Source organism: Lemur catta, chromosome 22 (genome assembly GCF_020740605.2).
Source record: "Lemur catta isolate mLemCat1 chromosome 22, mLemCat1.pri, whole genome shotgun sequence".
NCBI classification, from domain to species: domain Eukaryota; kingdom Metazoa; phylum Chordata; class Mammalia; order Primates; family Lemuridae; genus Lemur; species Lemur catta.
The window spans coordinates 28,306,139-28,327,290 of NC_059149.1; the positions used below are offsets into that span (position 1 = coordinate 28,306,139).

The 21,152-nt window shown below is 39.2% G+C and overlaps 1 protein-coding gene across 3 annotated transcripts in view; it reads right to left on the bottom strand.

Annotated features, from left to right (window-relative positions):
* The window catches only part of MCPH1 (microcephalin 1), a 174,496-nt gene that overhangs the window by 106,211 nt on the left and 47,133 nt on the right, over positions 1-21,152 (bottom strand). For all 3 annotated transcript variants that reach the window (XM_045535645.1, XM_045535643.1, XM_045535644.1), the window contains 2 exons: positions 16,107-16,144; positions 13,643-13,805 (listed from right to left, as the gene is read on the bottom strand). In XM_045535645.1, the coding sequence (XP_045391601.1) occupies positions 13,643-13,805; positions 16,107-16,144 (201 nt within the window). The remainder of the gene's footprint in view (positions 1-13,642; positions 13,806-16,106; positions 16,145-21,152) is intronic.

Genomic DNA, 21,152 nt, shown 5'->3' on the forward strand with positions numbered 1-21,152 from the left:
AACTTGGACAATGTGAGGCCAGTGTAGCTACAGTGAACCCAAATCCAAAAATGGTACTGTTATTAAAAGCTAGTGACATCAAACACAATAAAGAAAATGAGGTCAACTTAGTGTTAAACAGTAAAATGAGCATACATTTATTTCCATTATCTCTCAATACTCAACTAAAACAATGGATTTAAAAGGAAGGGGAAAAGAGTCCATAGTAGAAAACATATGATGCTATCTTGGAAGTTGCAAAGCAGATGGATAAATAGTAACCAACTATTTAATAGACAGTTTTATTTCTTCCTTTCCAATTTGTATGAATATTTTATTTCTTTCCTTATTGCACTGGATAGGACTTCCAGTACAATGCAGGAGAGGAACAGTGAGAACACTAAATTTCTTGAACTACTTTGAGAGGCAATAATTTGGCAATAATTTGGTTTGTTACAGTAATAGGATATCATAAAAACCCAAAGTGTTCTTGTCTTCAAATTAATGTATCTATGAAAAGCACAAGTGTTTTTCTTTAAAGACCTTATATTTTTAGATCAGTTTGAGGTTCACAGCAACATTAAGAAGCAAGTATAGAGATTTCCCATAGACATACTGCTCCTACACATGCATAGTGCCCCCTTTATCAACACCCCCCATCAGACTAGTACGTTTGTTATAACTGGTGAACCTGTATCGACACATTAGTATCACCCAAAGTCTGTAGTTTACATTATAGTTTTTTGTAAGTAGGAAAAGGCATATACTATTACATAGTATTGGTGCTAGCTAGTGGTCATGGTGACTTCCTTAGCTGTTTCAACTTCCTATTTCTCAAAGAATACTTAGAAAATTCTGAGTAATCGAAATGATTACTCAGCTCAAAATCAGTAAATGGCACTATATCAACCAAGACCAATAAAGTTCATTTCTCTTCATTCATTCATCTGACTTCTTTATTTTTCTAAACTAAGAAATTTTCTTCAGCTAAGAAAAAATTAATTTATTCATAAAGTATTTCATAAGCAAAAACACTAAATAAGGTACCCTTAATTTTTGACTTCTCAAAAAAAAAAAAAATTCAAAGAGGGAAAACAGGCTGGGCACAGTGGCTCACACCTATAATCCCAGTGCTTTGAGAGGCTGGGACCAGGAGTTCAAGGACATAGTGAGCTATGACTGGGTGACATAGTGAGACTTTGTCTCTAAATCAATCAGCCAACCTGGGAACCTGCAGCAGGTGAAGCAGGTTGAGACCCAGACCTACTGAATCAGGATCTGCATTTTAATAAGATTCCTCCGGCCGATGCACATGTTATTAAGGATTAATAAACATTGCTCTGGGTGTCTCATAAAGTGGCAGAAATCTAAAAAATTAACACAACTTATTTAACCAAGACAGAGAAGATAAGCAATCAAATGCTAAAAATAAGAAGTTAAGAACTCTTTTCCCTCTTTAAAAGATACTAATTGATAGAAGGCTAAGTACCAGGTGGTGAGAGGAAAAACAAGCTGTACATTGATACGCGCCAGATTATTCTTACAAGGAAGCTCAGCTCTACTGAATACAGGTACTTAAGTTAGATTTATTCTGCTTGTATTTTTGCCCAATCTTTTCCAGTTTCCAGAAGTGAAAATGGGTTATTCTTAGAAGTTAAGACTTAAATGCTCAGTGAGATCCACTTTTTAAATATTGCTCAGCAATGACCAGGGTAATCCTGGATTTCACCACTGTACTTAAATGTGAAGCCCAGACATCTTTATAAATAACACAAGCATGTACTTTTCTTATCAAAATGAAAACAAAGCAATAAATATAACAAATTCCAATGTAACTAAAATAAATAACAGAAACATCACTTCGTTGTATGAAAACAAAACAGAAATTATTATTACCAATACAGACAATAAACCAAATATTATGCCTACTAAGTAATCACTGTTTTTTTTTCTTTTTTCCGTGAATGTGAATCATAAAGATTTTTTTTCTTAAATGAACATCAGGTCATCTTGTTATACATTAATAAATTTTAACAAGACATACATTAACTACATGGATAATTTGTAATTTAGAATGATGTATAATGTTTTTATATGAAATTTTTAATCCATCAGGGGCAAGAAGAAATTCTGAGGTTTTTAAAAGAAATTACACGTCATCCATCTACTCTTTTACTCATTCAACAAATAAGCACCAACCGAGTTCCATGTCCAATCCTACGTCCTGGGGCCACATAAGCAAAGACAGGTGCGATCTCTGCCCTCAAAGGGCAGGCAATTGCTAAGTAACCAATGTCCTCTAAAGAGGTTCTGCTTTCATCTTTGAAATATTCTCCCTTGTGCAAAGGAGGGTATGGCTGTCTCTAAATTAAATAGTTTACAACGTAACAATTGAAATAAATGTTCTACTGTAATAAAGTGTACATAAAATATTAGAAATACATAAAAATAACAATAAATATCTGTGTACTATTCTTTCTTGTTTTGTTGCTATCCACCAAAACCAAAGTCCAAAAGAACTGCATAACGTTCAGTGGAGACACGTCTGTCTGCTAATGTAAGGGCACTACCCACATCTGGTGCGTAATGTGGCAAATCACCGGCAGTCTGCAGAGGAAGGGCAAGACCATAGTAAGGGCTAAAACACTTCCCTCTGCTGTAGCCTCACTAGAGCCAACAACCAGCAGTGATACAATGACATTTACGTGCCAATGCTAAAGTGTGTGGGTCTGTACTACCGGAGAACCATTGATGCTTGATAAATTATTAGGTTATGCAGAACTTTAATATTCAGGCAGAGAAACTGTCTTTCAAAGGAACAACAGTTGATTAAAAAGAACTAAGAAACAGACCTACTGTGAACCTACAGCAAGCTATTATTTCACAGTTGACACAATTGCTTTGAATTATTAATATATATTTCTCAATCTCTGGTAAAGGAAAGCCTAAAGCTTTTCTGTAAAATGAATTTTATAGGAAATTTATTGTGTGTATCATACATAAAAATCATCAGATAGCAAAATGTATGACGTTGCCAATTAGTTTGGAAAAAGTGCAACAGTTTTCTAAAATCTAGCATTTCTTACATCAGCTCTCTTCAAAAGTTAAGTTGTCACTAAAGCCTAATTCACAGAGGATATTTACACAGAGAATTCAAGTATGATGTTCTTTGGCAATCTCTTTTAACTCAGGATAGAATCTATAAACCTTAAAAGAATATATAGTTAACAATGTCCCCAAAGTCACTGATGGATAGTTAACTGATACCTAAATGATGGATACTTAAAGACAATTTTTGAGAAGTTACAGAGGGATCAAATCATGGTTGAATTTTCTGATGAGTACCAACAGTTAAGATACTCCGTGCTATTATTTAAAGCAAGACCTGCTTGATTGAAATGTCAGCAAGAGAAGTGAGAATTCAGAGACCTGATAGAAAGCTGCAAAGGTTAGGCAAAGACGCACCTTTAGGTGTAGCTAAAGTGAGTTTTGACCCAGGCTACGATTCAGCATGGACTAAGAGGAGGTCCTACAGTTCTCAATCTGGAGGCAATGAAGGGACAACTGAGATCTGAAGAAGTTACAATCTGGCGTTACCACTCAGTTGCCCCAAGTTAAAAGAAAACTAAAAAACAGTGGGACCCCTAAAGGCCATGATTTTGAAAAGGATGGGCAGCAACTAGTACCCACTGGACGTGTTGATTCTCAGCCATATCCATTCACACTATTTGCCAAATGCAGCAACTTTTGTTTTAATATGGGTAACCTTAATCTGGGTTTTTTGGATTTTTTTTTCTTGTTAACTAGCCAACAGATTTGGGGGCTTCCCATGACCACTCCCAATTCATCATAATACGACCCAGTCATCAGGCACCAGGGACGTTGTGTTTCAGCAGCTACATCAGAAGGCGAGAGCCACACCTGACACTGCCCCATCAGCTGCCAACCACCATCTCTGCTCTGGCTGCAGCAATGCATCAGCCCCACGCTTGCTGCATCCGGGGTTTCATGTCCCGCTAACTCTTCAACCCTCTTAGTCCTTTGATTAAGTGTGCTTTTTTCAAGGTCTCTGCCAACATTCATCTGGTCAAATCCAACAGCCACTTCTCTGTCTCCCCCCTAATTCACCTTCCAGCAGCGTTCAGCAGAGCGGAGCATCCCTCCTTCCTGAAGCAGTTCCTCTCCTGATGTCATGCCACGGTCTCCTGGTATTTCACCCATGTCACTAACTGACCCTTCCTGGTTCCCCCTGCATGCTCCTCTTCCTTCTCCCCGACTTCTAAATGCTGGCACAGCCCAGTGCTTAAGGCTAAACTCACTTCTTTTCTCATTCTATACCCACTTCCTACATGCCATGGCTATATTGAATATTTATAATCCTAATCTTTCCCCCGAAACACATACAAATATATAATGTGATCTGTGATATCTCTACTTGAATGTCTAATAGGAATCTCAAACTCAATATGCCTAAATCAGAATTTTTTTTTTTTTTTTTTTTTGAGACAGAGTCTCTCTCGGTTGCCTGGGCTAGAGTGAGTGCCGTGGCATCAGCCTAGCTCACAGCAACCTCAAACTCCTGGGCTTAAGCCATCCTACTGCCTCAACCTCGTGAGTAGCTGGGACTACAGGCATGCACCACCACACCCGGCTAATTTTTTTTTCTATATATACTTTTTTAGTTGGCCAGATAATTTCTTTCTATTTTTAGTAGAGACGGAGTCTCGCTCTTGCTTAGGCTGGTCTTGAACTCCTGATCTCGAGCGATCCACCTGCCTCGGCCTCCCAGAGTGTTAGGATTATAGGCATGAGCCACTGTGCCCGGCCCAGAATTTTTTATTGTACTCCAAACCCTGCACACATTTTTCTCCCCCAGAATTCCTTATCTCAGTAAATGGCACCACTATCTACCTTCAGTTGCTCCAGTAAAAAATTTAGATGGGAGACATCTTGGCTTCTCTATTCCCACAGACCTCACGCTATAAAATCCTGTTAAATCTTCTTAAGAAGATTCCAAACCTGTTCTCACCTCCTCGCCTGTAGAACGCTGCTCTAGTCATGACCACAATAGTTTCTCACCTCAAGGACCCTAGCTGCCTCCTGCTGGTCACTCTGCTCCACTTGTGCCCCCCTGCAATTCATTTTTTTTTTTTTTACAATTGCTTTTTCTATTCATTTTCTTTTTTAATTTCAGGATATTATGAGGGTACAAACATTTTGGTTACATTTTATGCCTTTGCCTCACCCAAGTGAGGATTAGAGGCATGCCCTTCCCCTCTACAATGCTCACCATGTCCATTAATTGTGAGTTTACCATCCCCCCACCCAATTCCCTCATCCCTGGAAAATATTACTACCATATGAGCACCAGAGTGTTGATCAGTCAGTGCCAATTTGATGGTGAGTACATGTGGATCCTATTCTTCCAATCTTGTGATACCTCACTTCGGATAATGGGCTCACGCTCTCTATCCCGGAAAATATAAGAAGTGCTAGATCATTGTCGTTTCTTATTATTGAGTAGTATTCCATTGTATACATATACCAAATTTTAATAATCCACTCATGAATTGATGGGCACTTGGGTTGTTTCCACATCCTTGCAATAGTGAATTGTGCTGCCGCAATCCATTCTTTACAGAAAGGCCAGGGAGACAAATGTAGCCACTCTCTAGTTAAAATACTGCAGTGGGTGGCTTCCACATTCCTGGTCATGACCTGCACGCCACACTGGGTCCCCAAAGGCTTCTCCAAATGCCTGCCCTTCTCACTCTGAGAGCCTCAGGTATTTCTCTTCCTTGCAAAGTTGCAGTATTAGGACCTGTGCACTGGCTTTTCTGTGCCAGGTGTATTAAGTAGATTCTGCCTAGCACCTTTACAAAATTAAAAAATATTAATGTAAAGATATGAAAATGATGATTGAACTTCATTTCCAACAAAGTACATAGTTGCATTCCAGGGTGACTTCACAGTCTTCTCACTCTAAAAAAATCACTTTGACCCCTCCAAACTCCACCATTTGTAGTTCCTAGGTGGCACTCGGAGTCCCATCCACACATCTGTTCAAATGTCCCCCTGGAGGGCAACTCCAAAGCCTTCAATTTTCCCAATGAATCACTCATATCTGTCCTCAAACATGAGATTATGTCACTGGGAAAGCGAACACCTTCAATGAGGGAAAAGTACACCCCGGGGTCTTGCCAGGATGAACAAAAGAGTGCAGGGGGAGGGGAGGACCCAGGCAGAGCCACCAGCTTCCCTGGGCCTCCTGGCTGTTCTCGGCAGCCCGTGCGAGCTTCCCAGAGAAGGAGACTGGGCCTTGTGCAGTGACCACCTCAAGTGAAAGGAGCTCTACAGGCTACATGTCTGTCCAAAACCAGAATCTATTATTCTAATGAAAATTTATAAATTAGGAGTACTTTGAGACAACTGTTCATAGTCACTGCCTTGGGACAATGCCTTGACAGACACTGTTTCAAAGATCCACATTCAATCAGATGAGCCATTTGTCTTACGTCTCCAACACTAACCTTTAATGTTTATTACCGCGTAGCATCCTTCTCTACCGCAAACCTGTTCTGTGAGGATCCAGCGAGACATTGGAGGTGAAAATGCTCTGTAAAGCAGCCAGTCCTTTACCAAGGTACGGTCTGCGGCAGGATAAAAGAACTTTGAAATGAAGCCTGTAAAGTTCGGAGACCTTAGCCTGAGGTCCGAGTCAGCTTGGTAACCCCAGTGCTCGCTCGTGGTCGTGGCTGACAAACGTCTCCAGGAAAGAACTGAAGGAAATGCTCAGAAAATCCGGTGGCAATACGACACACCAAGTACAACCTGCTGGAATTCATTCCTTGAATGAGTTAAGAAGTTAATCTGACAACTTAAGGCAAAAAAAAGAGACTAGTTTTCAAGATGATCCCTTTTGAATAGTCGTGAGAAGGCAGGGTGATGATTCCAGCTCTGGTTCTATCATACCACAGGTTATAGTTTTAGGAGAATGACTTAGTGTTCTGCAACAAAGAGTGAGAGGCCTGGACTGTGTGAACGAGGCATCTTATTTTAATTCTTACGATTGATTGATACTGTGCTCATTGCCAATAACATATGTCTTACCTCACTCACTGCTTATTGAACTCAGTGAGAGAAAACCCAAACTGGATCACATTATGTCAAGAAAATTGACTCATTCTGACATCATTTCTGATTAATGAAACACTAAATTATTTGTTAATAGTTAACAGCCTGACATCTTGCTGTAAAACTGATTTAGCTTTAAGCCCTACATCTGCATTGATGACTGAGTTAGCTTTAAAACCCTGTTATCAAGCCTTATTCATAAGTTGTTCAGAAGCAACATTTTTTAAAACCTGAATATAGGCTGAATTATTCCCCAATACTCCATGTCTTTGAGAGGGGATAGAGGGATATGGGATGGTACCTGGAAAAGGAAGACTGGGTCACAGGACACCCCACTTGTCCTAGCGACCACATAAGGGCTGGAAGGCGGAGCAGAACTGTGGATAAATCACGGGGGTATAAGAAATGCCAAATGAGTGAGAGTGAGAAAAAGACGCTCTACAGATTCAAACAATGCTGTGCTTGAACAACACACGACAAAACAACTCAAATCTACTGGGACGCTCTGGTCAAATCCATTTTTTTATTTTTCTGTTGTGTTACTTCCTGTCTCCCATGAATAGGAAATTGAGCGACTCTTGACATGGTTTTCTATTTCTATGTCTGTGCCAGACAATTCAGTCATGAAGCAGGAAGAACACAAATTATTCTCTTTCCTGAAAACAGTGGAGTTAATGCTGGAAGGATGAACTGATGTAAACAGGTAGAAATTGCCAACAAACTTCTCAAAAAAAAAAAAAAGATTAAGTAAAAATTCAAACTGAATTTCGTTATAAAATCACCACCATTTTTCCAATAGGAATATCTGGGCCACACAGAACCATCTAATTTTGAAGGACTGCTACAACTCTCCTTTAGAAGAAATTTCCAGAGAATACCACACAAACTCTGATATAAAAACATTCTCAGTAATGTTTTTCTTGGAGGGAAGTTTATACTGCTAGCCAAAGGGAATATTTTAAGAATCCCCCAATTGCATTGGAGACAGGGTTAGAAGGGGAAGGACGAGAGAGAGAGAGAGAGAGAGAGAGAGAGAGAGAGAGAGAGAGAGAGAGACTCTGATTCCTTTTATACAAGTCAATATGATCCTTCAAGAATACACTATGCACACTTCAAATCTTGACCCTAAAAGAAATAACAACCTGGGAAGTTCGTATCTAAAGTTATATACAAGTTGCAGTTGAACATTAAATTGGGTAGTAAGCTAGAGAAATTATGTGGAGTGGCTTTATTAATGGTGGTGCCAACTATCCTCTCTCAAAGAAATTTGTTATGTTTGTATCAATTAATTTTGTTAAAAAATGAAAGTAGGAAGGCCATGCAAGAAGTAGCAGTTATCTTTGTCTTATTGAAAGATAAACAGAGAGAGAGAGATTCAGCTTGTTTCTAAACTCTTTTTTGAGGGTACAAGTCAGCAGCAACCTGTTACCATCAATGCATACACCATGCCAGCTGGAGGGAACATCTGACAGCCGTCACAATTATGTTCATAACTACACGAACAGATACTTTGCTTTAAGCCATAGTATATCTAGGCCTTTTTAGTTTCCCAGGAGTTGGTATTTTTCACAAATAGTGAAGTGTTTGGGCGTCACTGGTAAGGCAAGGCCAAGTATAAACATGTATTTGTGAAGTTTTGTCATGAAAGAGGGGAAAAAAAGGTAGCACAGAAAGCAGACAGCAATCTGGAAAACGTTATTTTTCATTTTTTTTAAGATAGAAGAGATGAGACTGAGCTTAAATGTTGACAGGAAGCACCTAGAACAGAGGCAGAGGTTGAAGATACAGGAGAACTGTAAAGGCATTCAGCATGCAGAAGGGAATCTGGTTCTGAAACCACAGCGCTCAACTAGCAGGTCCTGTGTGCTCAAACATCTTCACCTGGAAACCCACATTAGGTTAATACTTTTTAATTTAAATTTATAAACAGTAAAAGTCACTTGTGTGTGCACATGTGTGAACAGTCCCCTGTGTTTTACACATGTGTAAGTTCTTGTAACCACCACCACTAACAGAACAGAGCAAGGGCACGCCCCAAAGATGTCTCAGGTGCAGCCACTTTCCCATCGGACCCTACGCCCACCTTAACTCCTGGCAACCACTCATCCCTTCTCTTTCCCTACTGTTTTGCCTTTTCCAGAAAGACATATAAATGGTATCACACAACATATGACCTTCTGAGATGAGCCTGTTCAACCTGGCACAAAGCACGAGAGAGTCACCCAGGTTGTTGCCTGTGTTATCATTCCTTCTTATCACTGAGTAGTTTCCGCTGTGTGGCTGGGCCAGCCTGTTTGTCCACTCACCCACTGATGGACATCTGTGCTGTTTCCAGGTTTGAGGGATTATAAATAAAGCTGCTACAAACATTCCTGTACAGACTTTTATGTGAACATAAGCTCTCATTTCTCTAGGGCAAACATCTGGGAGTGGGACTGCTGAGTGAGATGGTAGGTGAACATTTAACTTTGTGTGAAATTGCCAAACTGTTCTCCAGGGTGGCTGTATCACTTCCTACTCCTGCCAGCAGCAGGAGCAGTTTGAGAGTTCCAGCTGTCCTGCCTCCTTGCTATAGTATCATTGATGTTTTTCATTGTAGCTATTCTATTGATAATAGAGATTAGTGGTATCTCACTGTGGTTTTAAACTGCATTTCTTTAATGACTAATAATGTTGAGCATCTTTTCATGTGCTTATTTACCACCTGTATATCTTTGGTAAAGTGTCTATTCAAATATTTCTTTTTGCCAACTTTTTTGGGGTTCTTGTTTTCTTATTGTTAAACTTTGAGAGTTCTTTACATATTCTGGACATAGTCCTTTGCCAGCTATGAGATTTGCAAATTTTTTTTTCTGGTCTCTTTATAATGTCCTTGGCAGAGTAAAAGTTATCGATTTTGATGAAGTCTAATTTATTAACTTTTCCTTTATATTAGGTTATTAAATATGAAATGTATGATTTTGAATCAAAAGTGTAGTTTATTATATCTCAAACAAGAAGAAGCACAGTTAATCAAAATATGAGCCTAAACTATTGACACAGTTTTGCCATCTTAACAGTAGCTTGTTTGTGCCAGCAGTGAAGAAACCTGGAGAGCAAATGGCAATCTATCCAGCTTTTTTACCTTGCCAATTTATTTCAAATGGTCCAATATTGTTGGAATAATAACATCAAACCTTGCTGCTAATGAACACATAGGTTGAGATGGATTGAGATGGATTTGTTTCCACTACAGCTTTCAGCTCATCATTATCCGCTTTGGTCTCAGGTTGCCCACGTAGCTCATGTTCAAGATTAAAATCACCAGACTGGAACTTCTCAAACTATTGACACACTGTGCATTCATTAGCCACATCCTTCCCAAACACTTTGTTTATATTTCGAGCTGTCTGTGCTACACTGGTTCCACAATGGAACTCATATTTGAAAATAACATGAATTTTTGACTTATCCATGGTTTCACAAAAATTGCTCTAAAATGTTTTTGAAAGATAATCACAAGCCAAAACATGCATTTGAAAAGGTTAAGGATAGACCTTCACAATAAAGATAAAACTGGAAGTGTTAAAGTGAAATGTCAGTGATATCAGCTTCAAACTTAGTACTTAAGGAAATCGGACATTTCATACTTAATAACCTAATAGCACTTGCTTTTGGTGTTAGACCTAAGAACTCTTTATTAAGGTCACGAAAATTTTTCTATGTTTACTTCTAAGAGTTATATAATTTTACATTTTAGTCTATGTTTCACTTTGAGGTAATTTTTGTATCCTGAGTGAGGTTTAGGTTGAGGTTCGTTTTTTTGCTTACGGATGTCCAATGCTCCAGCACCATTTGTTGAAAAGACTGAGTTTCTCCACTGAATTGCCTTTGTGTCTTTGTCAAAACCTATGGGATATATTTCTGTGGCTCCATTTCTGGGTTCTCCATCTGTTCCACTGTGCCTGCCAATACCACATTGCCTTGATTGTCACGGTTTTGAAGGATGCCCGAAAACCAGGTAGTGTCCATCTCTCTACTTTGTTCCTCTCTTTCAGAACTGTTTTGGCTATACTTGTTCCTTAACCTCTCCATATAAATCTTAGAATTAGCTTGTCTATATCTTCAAAGATTTTGCTGAGATTTTATTTGAGGATGTGTCAAACTATAGATCATTTTGGGGAGCAGTGATACTTTAGCTATAATGAGTCTTCCAATGTGTGAACACAGCATGTCTACCGCTTTGGTTCTTTGATTTTTAAAATCAGCATTTTGTAGTTTTAGCATAGAGAACCTGCACATATTTTGATAGATTTATACTTAACTATAAATTGTATCCTTATATCCTGACAACTTGATTTAACTCAGCTATTAGCTCTAAGAACTGTATTGTAGATTTGTTGCAATTGTCTGGACAATCATATAGTCTGTAAACAGAGATTTATTTCTTCCTTTCTAATCTGAATGCCTTTCATTTCTTTTTCTTGCCTTATTGCACTTACACTTCATTCATTCACTAAAGTGACTGAGTGCCTCAGGTTCTTCCCTCCAGGTGAGGAATTTAGCCTGAACATTAGAAGTTTATTAAATAACATGTTTTGCCGCCTACCTTTCTCATATCAGATAATCACATAAGAGTTACTGTAACCTAATGTGCATCCAGTTCTTTCTATGTATGATTAGTGGGAGAGTATCGCCAATCTGAGCAAAGATGTGGGCATCCAGGCAATAGGTCTTTACGTGTCAACAGTAAATACAGTAAATTCTCATGTCTAACCTCTCTGGATGGCTCAGAGCTCCAGAAGAATAGGATAGGTATAGAAACAAGTATAGATACCTATCTTTACAAAAGGTATAGAATACTTTTTCTTCTGAAACCTGAGGGAAGGAAGGGCTGATGAAGATATACACATGTTTTGAATTGGAGAGAAAGAAAACAGGGAATTTATTCCCTGAAGCTGGAGTTATGCATTATACAGTAGTCTACGCTTATCCAAGGAGGATAAGTTCCGAGACTCCCAGTGAATTCCTGAAATTGTAGATAGTACTGAACCCTATATGTAATATGCACAAATTTCTTTTTCCTTCTTCACAACTTCACAGATGGAAGAGTCATTCTTACCACAGATCCTAGCAGCCTCATTATACTCTTTTTCTCTCCTTAAGTAGAGAACTTTCACCTTTTCACTTGAAGGAAGTGCTTTATAGCTTCCCTTTGGCATATCAGAATTGCCTGCATCACTACTCTTGAATTTGGGGGCCATGATGAGGTCAAACGAAGGTGACTTGAACACAAGCACTGTGGCACCGTGACAGTGGCTAGGACGGCCGAGCAGACTGCTGAGTGACTCTTGGAGGGGCGTCCACAGCACAGACACAGGCACACTGGGCCAAGGGAGAAGCCACGTCCCGGGCAGCATGGACAGGACCCGAGATTTCACCATACTGCTCAGAAAGGCATGCCATTTAAAACGTATACATTATTTCTGGAATTTTCCATTTAATGTTTTTAGGGACTATGGTAACTAAAACTGCAGAAAGCAAAACAAAGGATAAGGGGGGACTACTGTATGTGACACAAATAAACATAAAGCAGTACTAGTATATAATTAGGTGAGGTAATCCCCAATTGCCACCAATGCAATTAGTATTTATGTTTGGAATTTCAACCGTTCCCATTTCACAACTTTAAGCACTAATCTCTTAAATCTCTTGTAACAGGGAGCTGCGGAGTTAAGTTTATAACATGGAAAAAAGACCGCAGCCATTCTTAAAAATACACCTGTAGTTTCTGCATATTATAATTCTACTGGCTTAAATTAACACAGTATTAATATAATATGTTCTTAGGGGAGGAGGAGGGAGGGTGGATACTTAACAGATGAAAAATGGTAACTCAAGTAACAAACGACGCTACTGTCATCAGAAAGCAATGCTTCTGAGTGACCTTAGCTCGAGGATCAAAGTAAAAATAGAACCATTAACAGACAACTTCAATTTTTGTGAATAATGAACACGCTCATATATTTTTTAAAACTACCTTTAAGGCACAGAAATAAGGGCAAAGAATGTTACAGCTAGATATGCATAAGATAAAACATATCCAAATGGGATTAAATGAACATGTTTCATCCTAAGTAAATCCATCTGTAAAAACAAGCGCTGAATTCTTTTGGCTTTTCAAACCACCACTAGCATAGGTCACGTTATTTCTTGGTCAAACACAGAGTAAAGCTCATTTGACTGTGAGAACACGCTCTTTGTGTTTTCGTTCCACATCTTTCCGATCTTATTCCTGCTTCATCTTGAAGGCTGCTCGTTTCCTGCACTCCACCCTCCCTGTCACCTTTTCCCCTAGGACTTGGCACTGGCTGAAGGGTGCCAGCAAGGGGAGACACGCTCCAGAAAAGAGCGGTCCTCCCTGCTTGCAGGAGAGCGTGCAGATACACAAGGGTGCACACTGGCAGGGGCCCCAGCGTCATCACTTCAGGACGACCAGATCTATCACAGCATCTTGTGTGAGAGCGTGGAGTTCGAGCACAGGGCTTACCCATTCATAAGAGAGAACCCAGCAGCCGCGCGCGATTCCGAGCAGCACGTTCAGGGTGCGGATGGGCTCACCACAGAGCACGTGAGTGGTCGTCTCACAGACTTCCCGTGCAAGTGAAAAGCCTTGAAATTTATTCAGAACCTGGATGACGACATTCTGCTTTCTATCAAATAGAGGAAAAAAAAAATAAACAAAATGAATATATTTGCTGCATATGAACATCAGATGATGACACTAAATAATAAGAATAATAAACTAGAAAGCTAAAATTTTAAATTTTATTTCAGTTATGGTGCTCACGTTTTAATTAATGACTTGAAACTTGGATAAATTAAAAAAAAAAAAACTTGAGATCTCAACTTAGACTATTTTAAGGGCTGAGAAAACAGGCCTCGAGGCTGCAAATGGTCTGCCCCAGTGCAGGGCCCATTAGAGCTGGCATCAGAAACCAGACGTTATTTGAACCAATTTGCACATAGTCAAGACCAAGATTCTCACTTACTTACTTTATTTTGAAAACACAACATTTATTGAGTGCCATACACATAGTTTTTCCACAGAGGGGGGGAAAAGGCCCTTTTTATTAAATCATCAGATCCAATCTGGGGCTTTGACAGAGGCCCCTGTGTTTCGCAAAGCTCATCACCAGTTCTCTCCGGCTCTGTCCTTTCTTTAATGCTTAGAGTATCCTTTTGTTAAAAAAAAGTTCCTTCCATCTAACTTGCTTACCAAATAACTCTCAGTCCTTCTTCTCTTCCTTTTACAATGACCTCACTAATGCCTTTAGCTCTGACATTGTTTCTCTCTCTGTCTCCCAGGAAGTTTTAAAAATCCCCAATGAAATACCAAGGATATGAAAGGGTTTCTGAGCCACACCGTGATGTACATGATGAGTTAAATAGACACCTCTCCTCTCTAAAAATTGTATTAATATTACAAAGAGACAGAGGCTTTTGTTCATGCTTATACAGACTGTCTCTAATCCTCTTCCTTCCAAATGATGGTGTTTCTTGGTTTTATCTCTAGTGATCTTAGATATATCCATCTTAAGACCTCAGTTTCTTTACCTGTAAAATGAAAGAGCTGAATCATATCACACTTTAAAATTCTTAGAGATCACCAGGGTAGAGAAGATATGTATATGCGGGTGAGTCAAGATCTGGGCCTCCTCACCACTCCAACCAGAGGATCTGTGCTTACTTAGGTCATGAAAAATATTAAATTTGGAAAAAATAAAGGCAAAAATGGCAAAAGAAAACAAAAACAAAAGTAAAAAGTAAAAGCCTCTAAACTAAATGTTCTCTGGAACTCTTCATTTCTAAATATCTAATTTTCTCCATCCATGTCTGGCAGTTGCCAGCTATTTGTTGGATGTGTCAATAAGTAACAAGTGTCTCCTCAAGGCATGGTTAATCTGTATGGAGTCAGAATGTCCTGGTCTTGCTCTTAACCCACACAAGAAGTCTATGTGCGGAACAAAGAGGAAGAAAGGATGTGACCTAAATGAAAATTTTATTTTTAAACCTTGAATGAGAACATAACTAGTTATTAATTTTTTTATTTTTGAAAAAAATACAGACTTTTAAAACTTTTACACCCATATTCAATGTTCATTTCTGTATTAGACTATTTAGAATGTTCAATATATTTTATAATATATTTAGAAACATTTTCAGTGAGCTCCTTTTTCCGCTGTCTAATGTATGGTGTTTGAATTATCCATCCTTTTCTTTTCAGCCCATGAGCAGGAAAAGGATCCTAAATGTCTACTCTTTATGTAGCATATTTGTCATTGAAATGTTCCAGTGTTTTGATGAATGTCTAAAAACCTTATAAAACCTCTGATTGATATAAAAATCATGGTTTTCCCCTTTAAACAGGAATTCAAAAATCTGTTACAAAGAATATAGCACTCTATTTTTGTTGGATGTTCTTATTGTGTTCAATGTTTAAGGAAGATGATAAGAGCATGCCAGCAGGCTATTAACCCTTCCACAAAATGTGCAGATAGCTGGTTCAGTATGGCTGTAGGAAGCTTTCCACCACAGTGTTTCTTTAAGACCTTTAAGGGGAAGGTTTCGGTCAGCCTGGCTCCATTTACTGAACATTCATGGGGGTGGGGGTGGTAAGACAAAGCCATTAGGTTTTAAGCAGGCAAAAGGAATAGCAAAAAGGAGCGCAAACCCTCTTAATGCTGTCTAAACAAATCCCCAAGAGTTTTCAGCACTACACTGTTCACATTTCTTTTCTTTTCTTTTTTTTCTCCCAGGTTTTCCACATTGGTACACATTTAACCACATTTTTTATTTTCAATGATTTTCTAACTCAGATATTAATTATATAAAGCAAAAGTGATACACGACAGATCTATGAACTGCCTAAAAGTATAGAGAATTAGAGTATATGGCAGAAAAGTTTAAAATTTTACATTGAACAGAAAGTTATCAAAACAACAAGTACTTACTCAGATGGCATGCTTGTCATGACTAATGTTCTTGTTGGCTAGAGATTTCAAAAGAGAAGGAACAAAAAACAGTCAAAAATATAAAAAATATTTTTCCCACACAAATAAACTTTAATAAGTTTTTTTGAAAAGTTATGTCATTTAAAAATAAACATTTAAGCATATATCAAAGAAAAAAACTTTATATTCCTGGAAAAAATAGCCCAAGAGATAGAAACTCAGATACTATCCCAAAACCAATACAAAATAATCCAGGCATGAGGTAGCAGAGCAAAAACAAATATTTAATATTTCCCTCTAGAAGTTTGTCCTACCAGTTAGCTAGCAGACCTCCAAATGTGTGAAGGAGGAGTAAGAAGAGCATGTTTGCAGGTTTAACAACCACTTTTCCTAAGGCTTCTAGGCCACCACATTCTCACTTCAGAAAATGTGCACAAATGTCTGTGCTTTTGTTGCACGGGCCAACAAATCCCTTGCACACAGAGGCACAGGTAATGAAACTTACTTGTTGTGTTGGCATCTGCTATTAACTGGAATTGTAAATTTTTTTTAAATAAAAGATTTTAAATATTTTTTTTACTTTCATAAGAAATACACATTGCAAAAAATTTAAATGCTATGGAAATATATAATTAGAAATATGAATTCCCTGTAATTCCACCAGCCAGAAATGACTATTATTTAACAATTTGGTAATATATTCAGCCAAATGTTCATTCTATGGGAAAGTGTGTGTGTGTGTGTGTGTGTGTGTGTGTGTGTGTGTATGATATGTATAAACAGAAATGAGTTCACATTATTCCTCTACTTTTGTAATTCATATGAGGTATTAATACTTCAACCAGCTGTGTAGCATAACCATTGCAGAGTCACTCATGTCTTAAATGGTCAATGTGAAGTAAATGCAAAGAAGGAAAAAAAGCCATTCAAAGGACTGCAGGTTGACTAGAATGATAGAATTGAAGGGGCCTGTCTGCTATATAAGTACATTCAAGGAAGGTGGAGAAGGAAGAATGAAGAGGTAATATGAATCAAAAAGATATTCAAAGGAACAACCCCCAGGAGTGATAGATAAGGTAAACAGATGACTGCTTCCCTGTCTTTTTGGTTGTCTCTGCAGAATATTCTACTGTTAGCTCTTTCCTATTTCTGATAGCACAAATGGAACAACTACCTGGCTTAAGTCTGGAGACAAGGCCTTTATGTGGGAGTCTCCAGTCATCAAGATAGTGGTTGAAACCTCATCTTGCTCTTCAGTGTCATTCTTGAATGAAAATACACAGGCCCAGTTTTGTGATTAGCCCCAAATGGTTCTGCAGAACCATCCAAAGGAAGCCTGTAGGGTTCCACTGTGGGAAGCACCATCTCTAGGACCATGGGGTGCAGAGGAAAGGAAAAGGAAACAGTCTTGATGACTCTGACTTCTACGATGACATAAGGCTTCTTCTCCTTGACTTCACCCTACGGAAGATGCCCCTGTGCCCTTCGACCTCACCTCTGACTTCTCCCCTCACCCACGCTGCTGCAGCCACACCTTTCCTTGAATGTGACACGTGCACTTCCAGCCATGGCCTTCATGTTTGCTGTTTATTCTGCCTGGAATGTTCTTTTCCCAGATTCCCACAGGGCTCTCTCATCTCCTTCAGGCCTTTGCTCAGAAGTCACCTTCTCAGGGAGACTGTCTCATAACCACCTGGCTAGAACTGCAGCCCCACACCACACACCCTTCCCTCGCCATTTCTTTCTACATTCGTCGCACCATGTTCATCTTGTTTGCTGTCACCACTGCCCATCTCTCACAATCGCATTATATTATTATAATTTAGATTATAATAATACCTAATACAATGTAGATGATATATAAGTAGCTGTTACACTGTATTGTTTAGAGAATAACGACAAGAAAAAAACATCTGTATATAATTCAGTTCAGGTGCCACTGTCCTTACTTTTTCCTTAGTATTTTTCATCTGCAGTTGTTTGAATTCATAGATGCAGAACCCATGGATGTGGAGGGCCAACTGTACTTTACATATGTGTATATACACGTACACAATTTATATATACTCACATAATCTACTAATTCTATTAAGGTCTTATCTATTAATATCAGTCAGGAAAAGAGAACCACGGGCAAGACCCCTATCGGTGTCAGGAAAGGAAGGTTTGGATAGATTCAAGTCAACCGTAGACTTGTACATCCCATCCCGGCTGAAGGAGAGAAATTTTTTCAAGGAAACTCAAAACCCTAAATGGAAGTCTAGATGGAAAGAAAAAATATACAGATGACAAGAAAATCCAAACCAAAAAGAATACTGTGCTTCTGTATTCCCTAACTTGCAGATGTTGTCAGGAAATCTAGAAGACTAAAGGTTCATTTACATGGTCTAGCCTCAGAACCTAAAAGAGGCAAGCCCTCCCTAGAGTATGATGTTAACCAGGGCCAAGATAGATGGCACGTGTTAGGGCTGTGAGACAAATGCACCCTGGACTGAAACAGTGATGAAATGAATAGGCCAATCTATAGTAACAGCAAGCATATCTGCTTATCTGATCTCTTAAGTTAGGAATCTGAAAATATAGCCCGTATGATTCTCTTGATTAATCAAGGAGACTCCTAAGGAGATGCCGTGTATTGATGCCTCCAACATACGTGGAAATAAATTAAAAAATAAGAGGACTGATGGAGAAATGGATAAATATGTGACAAAGTAAATAGAGTAAAAAAAAGTTAACATTTGTAAATCAAGATGGGGAGGGAAAAATTGTGAAATACTTGGCATTGTTTACTACATATACACTTCTGGACTATTTGAGATTATTTTGATCACAAGGGAGGAAAACTGCAGGGAAAAATTGTGAGAAGACTTAAATGGAACAAAAGATTACTGGGTGACTTCAGTGGGAAACTGTGCATGGCTGCAGACACACCCTTCAGGGTTATCTGATTCTGTGGGCTTTATGCCTTTCATTGTCTTTGAGCTTTTTACAACTCTGTCAAGTGTAGCAAACTGACAGTAATGTAAAGAATTCTTGTCCACAGACAGGCAAAATCTGCCCAGTGGAGGTTCAACTGACTCCCTCCCACTCCAGAAGAGGCCAGTTTTGCACTTTTGAATCAAAGGCATTTCAGCACTCCCAATGGTGTGCTCATTCCATATTCCTTTCAGCAGGACACGACAGCTTTCTGGTTCCCTCATTAATTAATGAATTAAGTAACACTCATATTAGTAAGAGTCAAGATTACAACATTCTAAAAAAATTATCCTTTAATGAGTTGGTGGGTATATGAGTGTTCAGTGTACAATTCTTCCCCTTTTTCTCTATGCCTGAAAATTTTTATAATAAAAATTTTTAAAATATAGTTGTGCATTTTATCTAATTGGCAATTATCTTAGTTCATTTTCTGCTGCTATAACAGAATACCACAGGCTGAGAAATTTATAATGAACAGAAGTTTACTTGGTTTGCAGTTCTGGAGTCTGGGGAGTCCACAAGCATGCCCCCACATCTGGCGAGGGTCACCTCGTGGTGGAAGGGCACAAGACATTACACGGTGAGCAAGCACATGGGACAGAGACAGGAAATTGAACCAAACTCATCCTTTTTATCAAGAACCCACTTCCACAGTAACTAACCCACTCCCATAATAATGGCATTAATCATTCACAAGGCAGACCCCTCATGACCTAATCATATGCTAAAGGTCCCACTTCTTAATACTTACGATGGCATTTATGTTTCCAACACATGAACTTTTAGGGGACACATTCAAATCACAGCAGCAAGACTGATGAAAATTACAGCAAAGACAACTCAAAGGGCCAAATTGTTGCATATTCTTTAAGGCACTGTAAGTGCAGCTGGCATTCAGCCTGCTCTGTTGAGTTGAAAAAAAATTTCTATATATGAAAGTCAATGTATTTTTCATCCTCTTAGAATGCTATTACTATTGGAAAATTCACAAAATACAACAATCAGTTATACAAAAGAATATATGAAGTATGAGAAATACCACCAGCTGCTGGTAGACCCAGAACAAGATTGTAATTCAGGAAATCTCTCTGTGGCTCACGTGTTAGTGGTTTTGTACTTGACAGGCCACTTTGCCTTTCCTTATCTCACGTGTCTCTCCTAAGAGATGGGATGCTGAATCACTCCCAGAGAGCTGCACGATTAACAATTCTGTTGGTCAGTCACCCATGACAGTTTCCAGCTCCAAACCCCCTACCCTGAATGTTCCTCAAAGTGGTCAATCCAGGTATCGCTTTATATAGCCTCCTCCTCATGACCACGTCCCTGTGGGACAGCCTTGGCTGGTCCTGCTGACCCCTACTCCCTGCATGGAGTGCACGGATTGGGAGATCACCTCTCAGTCACCTGTGACCTCCTGGAACTCGTGCCTGCTTGCTCTAAACCTGCCAATTAAAACTTGCTTGAATAATGCCCTGGACCCCAATAAAGGTGTTGGCCCACAGGTCCCTCCCTCACTCTCTCTACCTGACTCCTCATCCCTACCTTTCATGATCTGAGGATGGAGGACTGCCCTCCCAACTCAAGATCTGTAAGTAATAAGTCTTCAAACTCATCTCTTATTCTGGTGGTGTATTAAATTTGCGCCTTCCATCTGAAGAACCAGGGGCTACCCCACGTGGCTGGATTCCCCAGGATGCCTGGGAGAACACAAGGGCAGGCTGCCAGCACCACCGTGATGGTCAGACAAGACCCACAGGGCGTCTGCCAGTATGAGCACGTTTCCCAAGTGAGGAACTGGGTCGGACAACTAGGCATTAGGTCATTCACCCCATAAAAGAAGTGTCCTGTGAAAGGCACATTGTAAGCACCCACACCCAGTTCCCCCTTGTCTCCCATTAGGGCAGGGCTGCTAGCACAGATAGTACTGGAACCCAGTTTAGCTGGGAACTTTCAAAGCACCCATTAGCTCCCATCCTGAGATAACCATTATGAGCTGGTATAATAAAATGAGATTGTAACTTCTCTTAAAGAAGTTCTATTCTGAGTGGCTTAGAAATAAATAAGCACCTA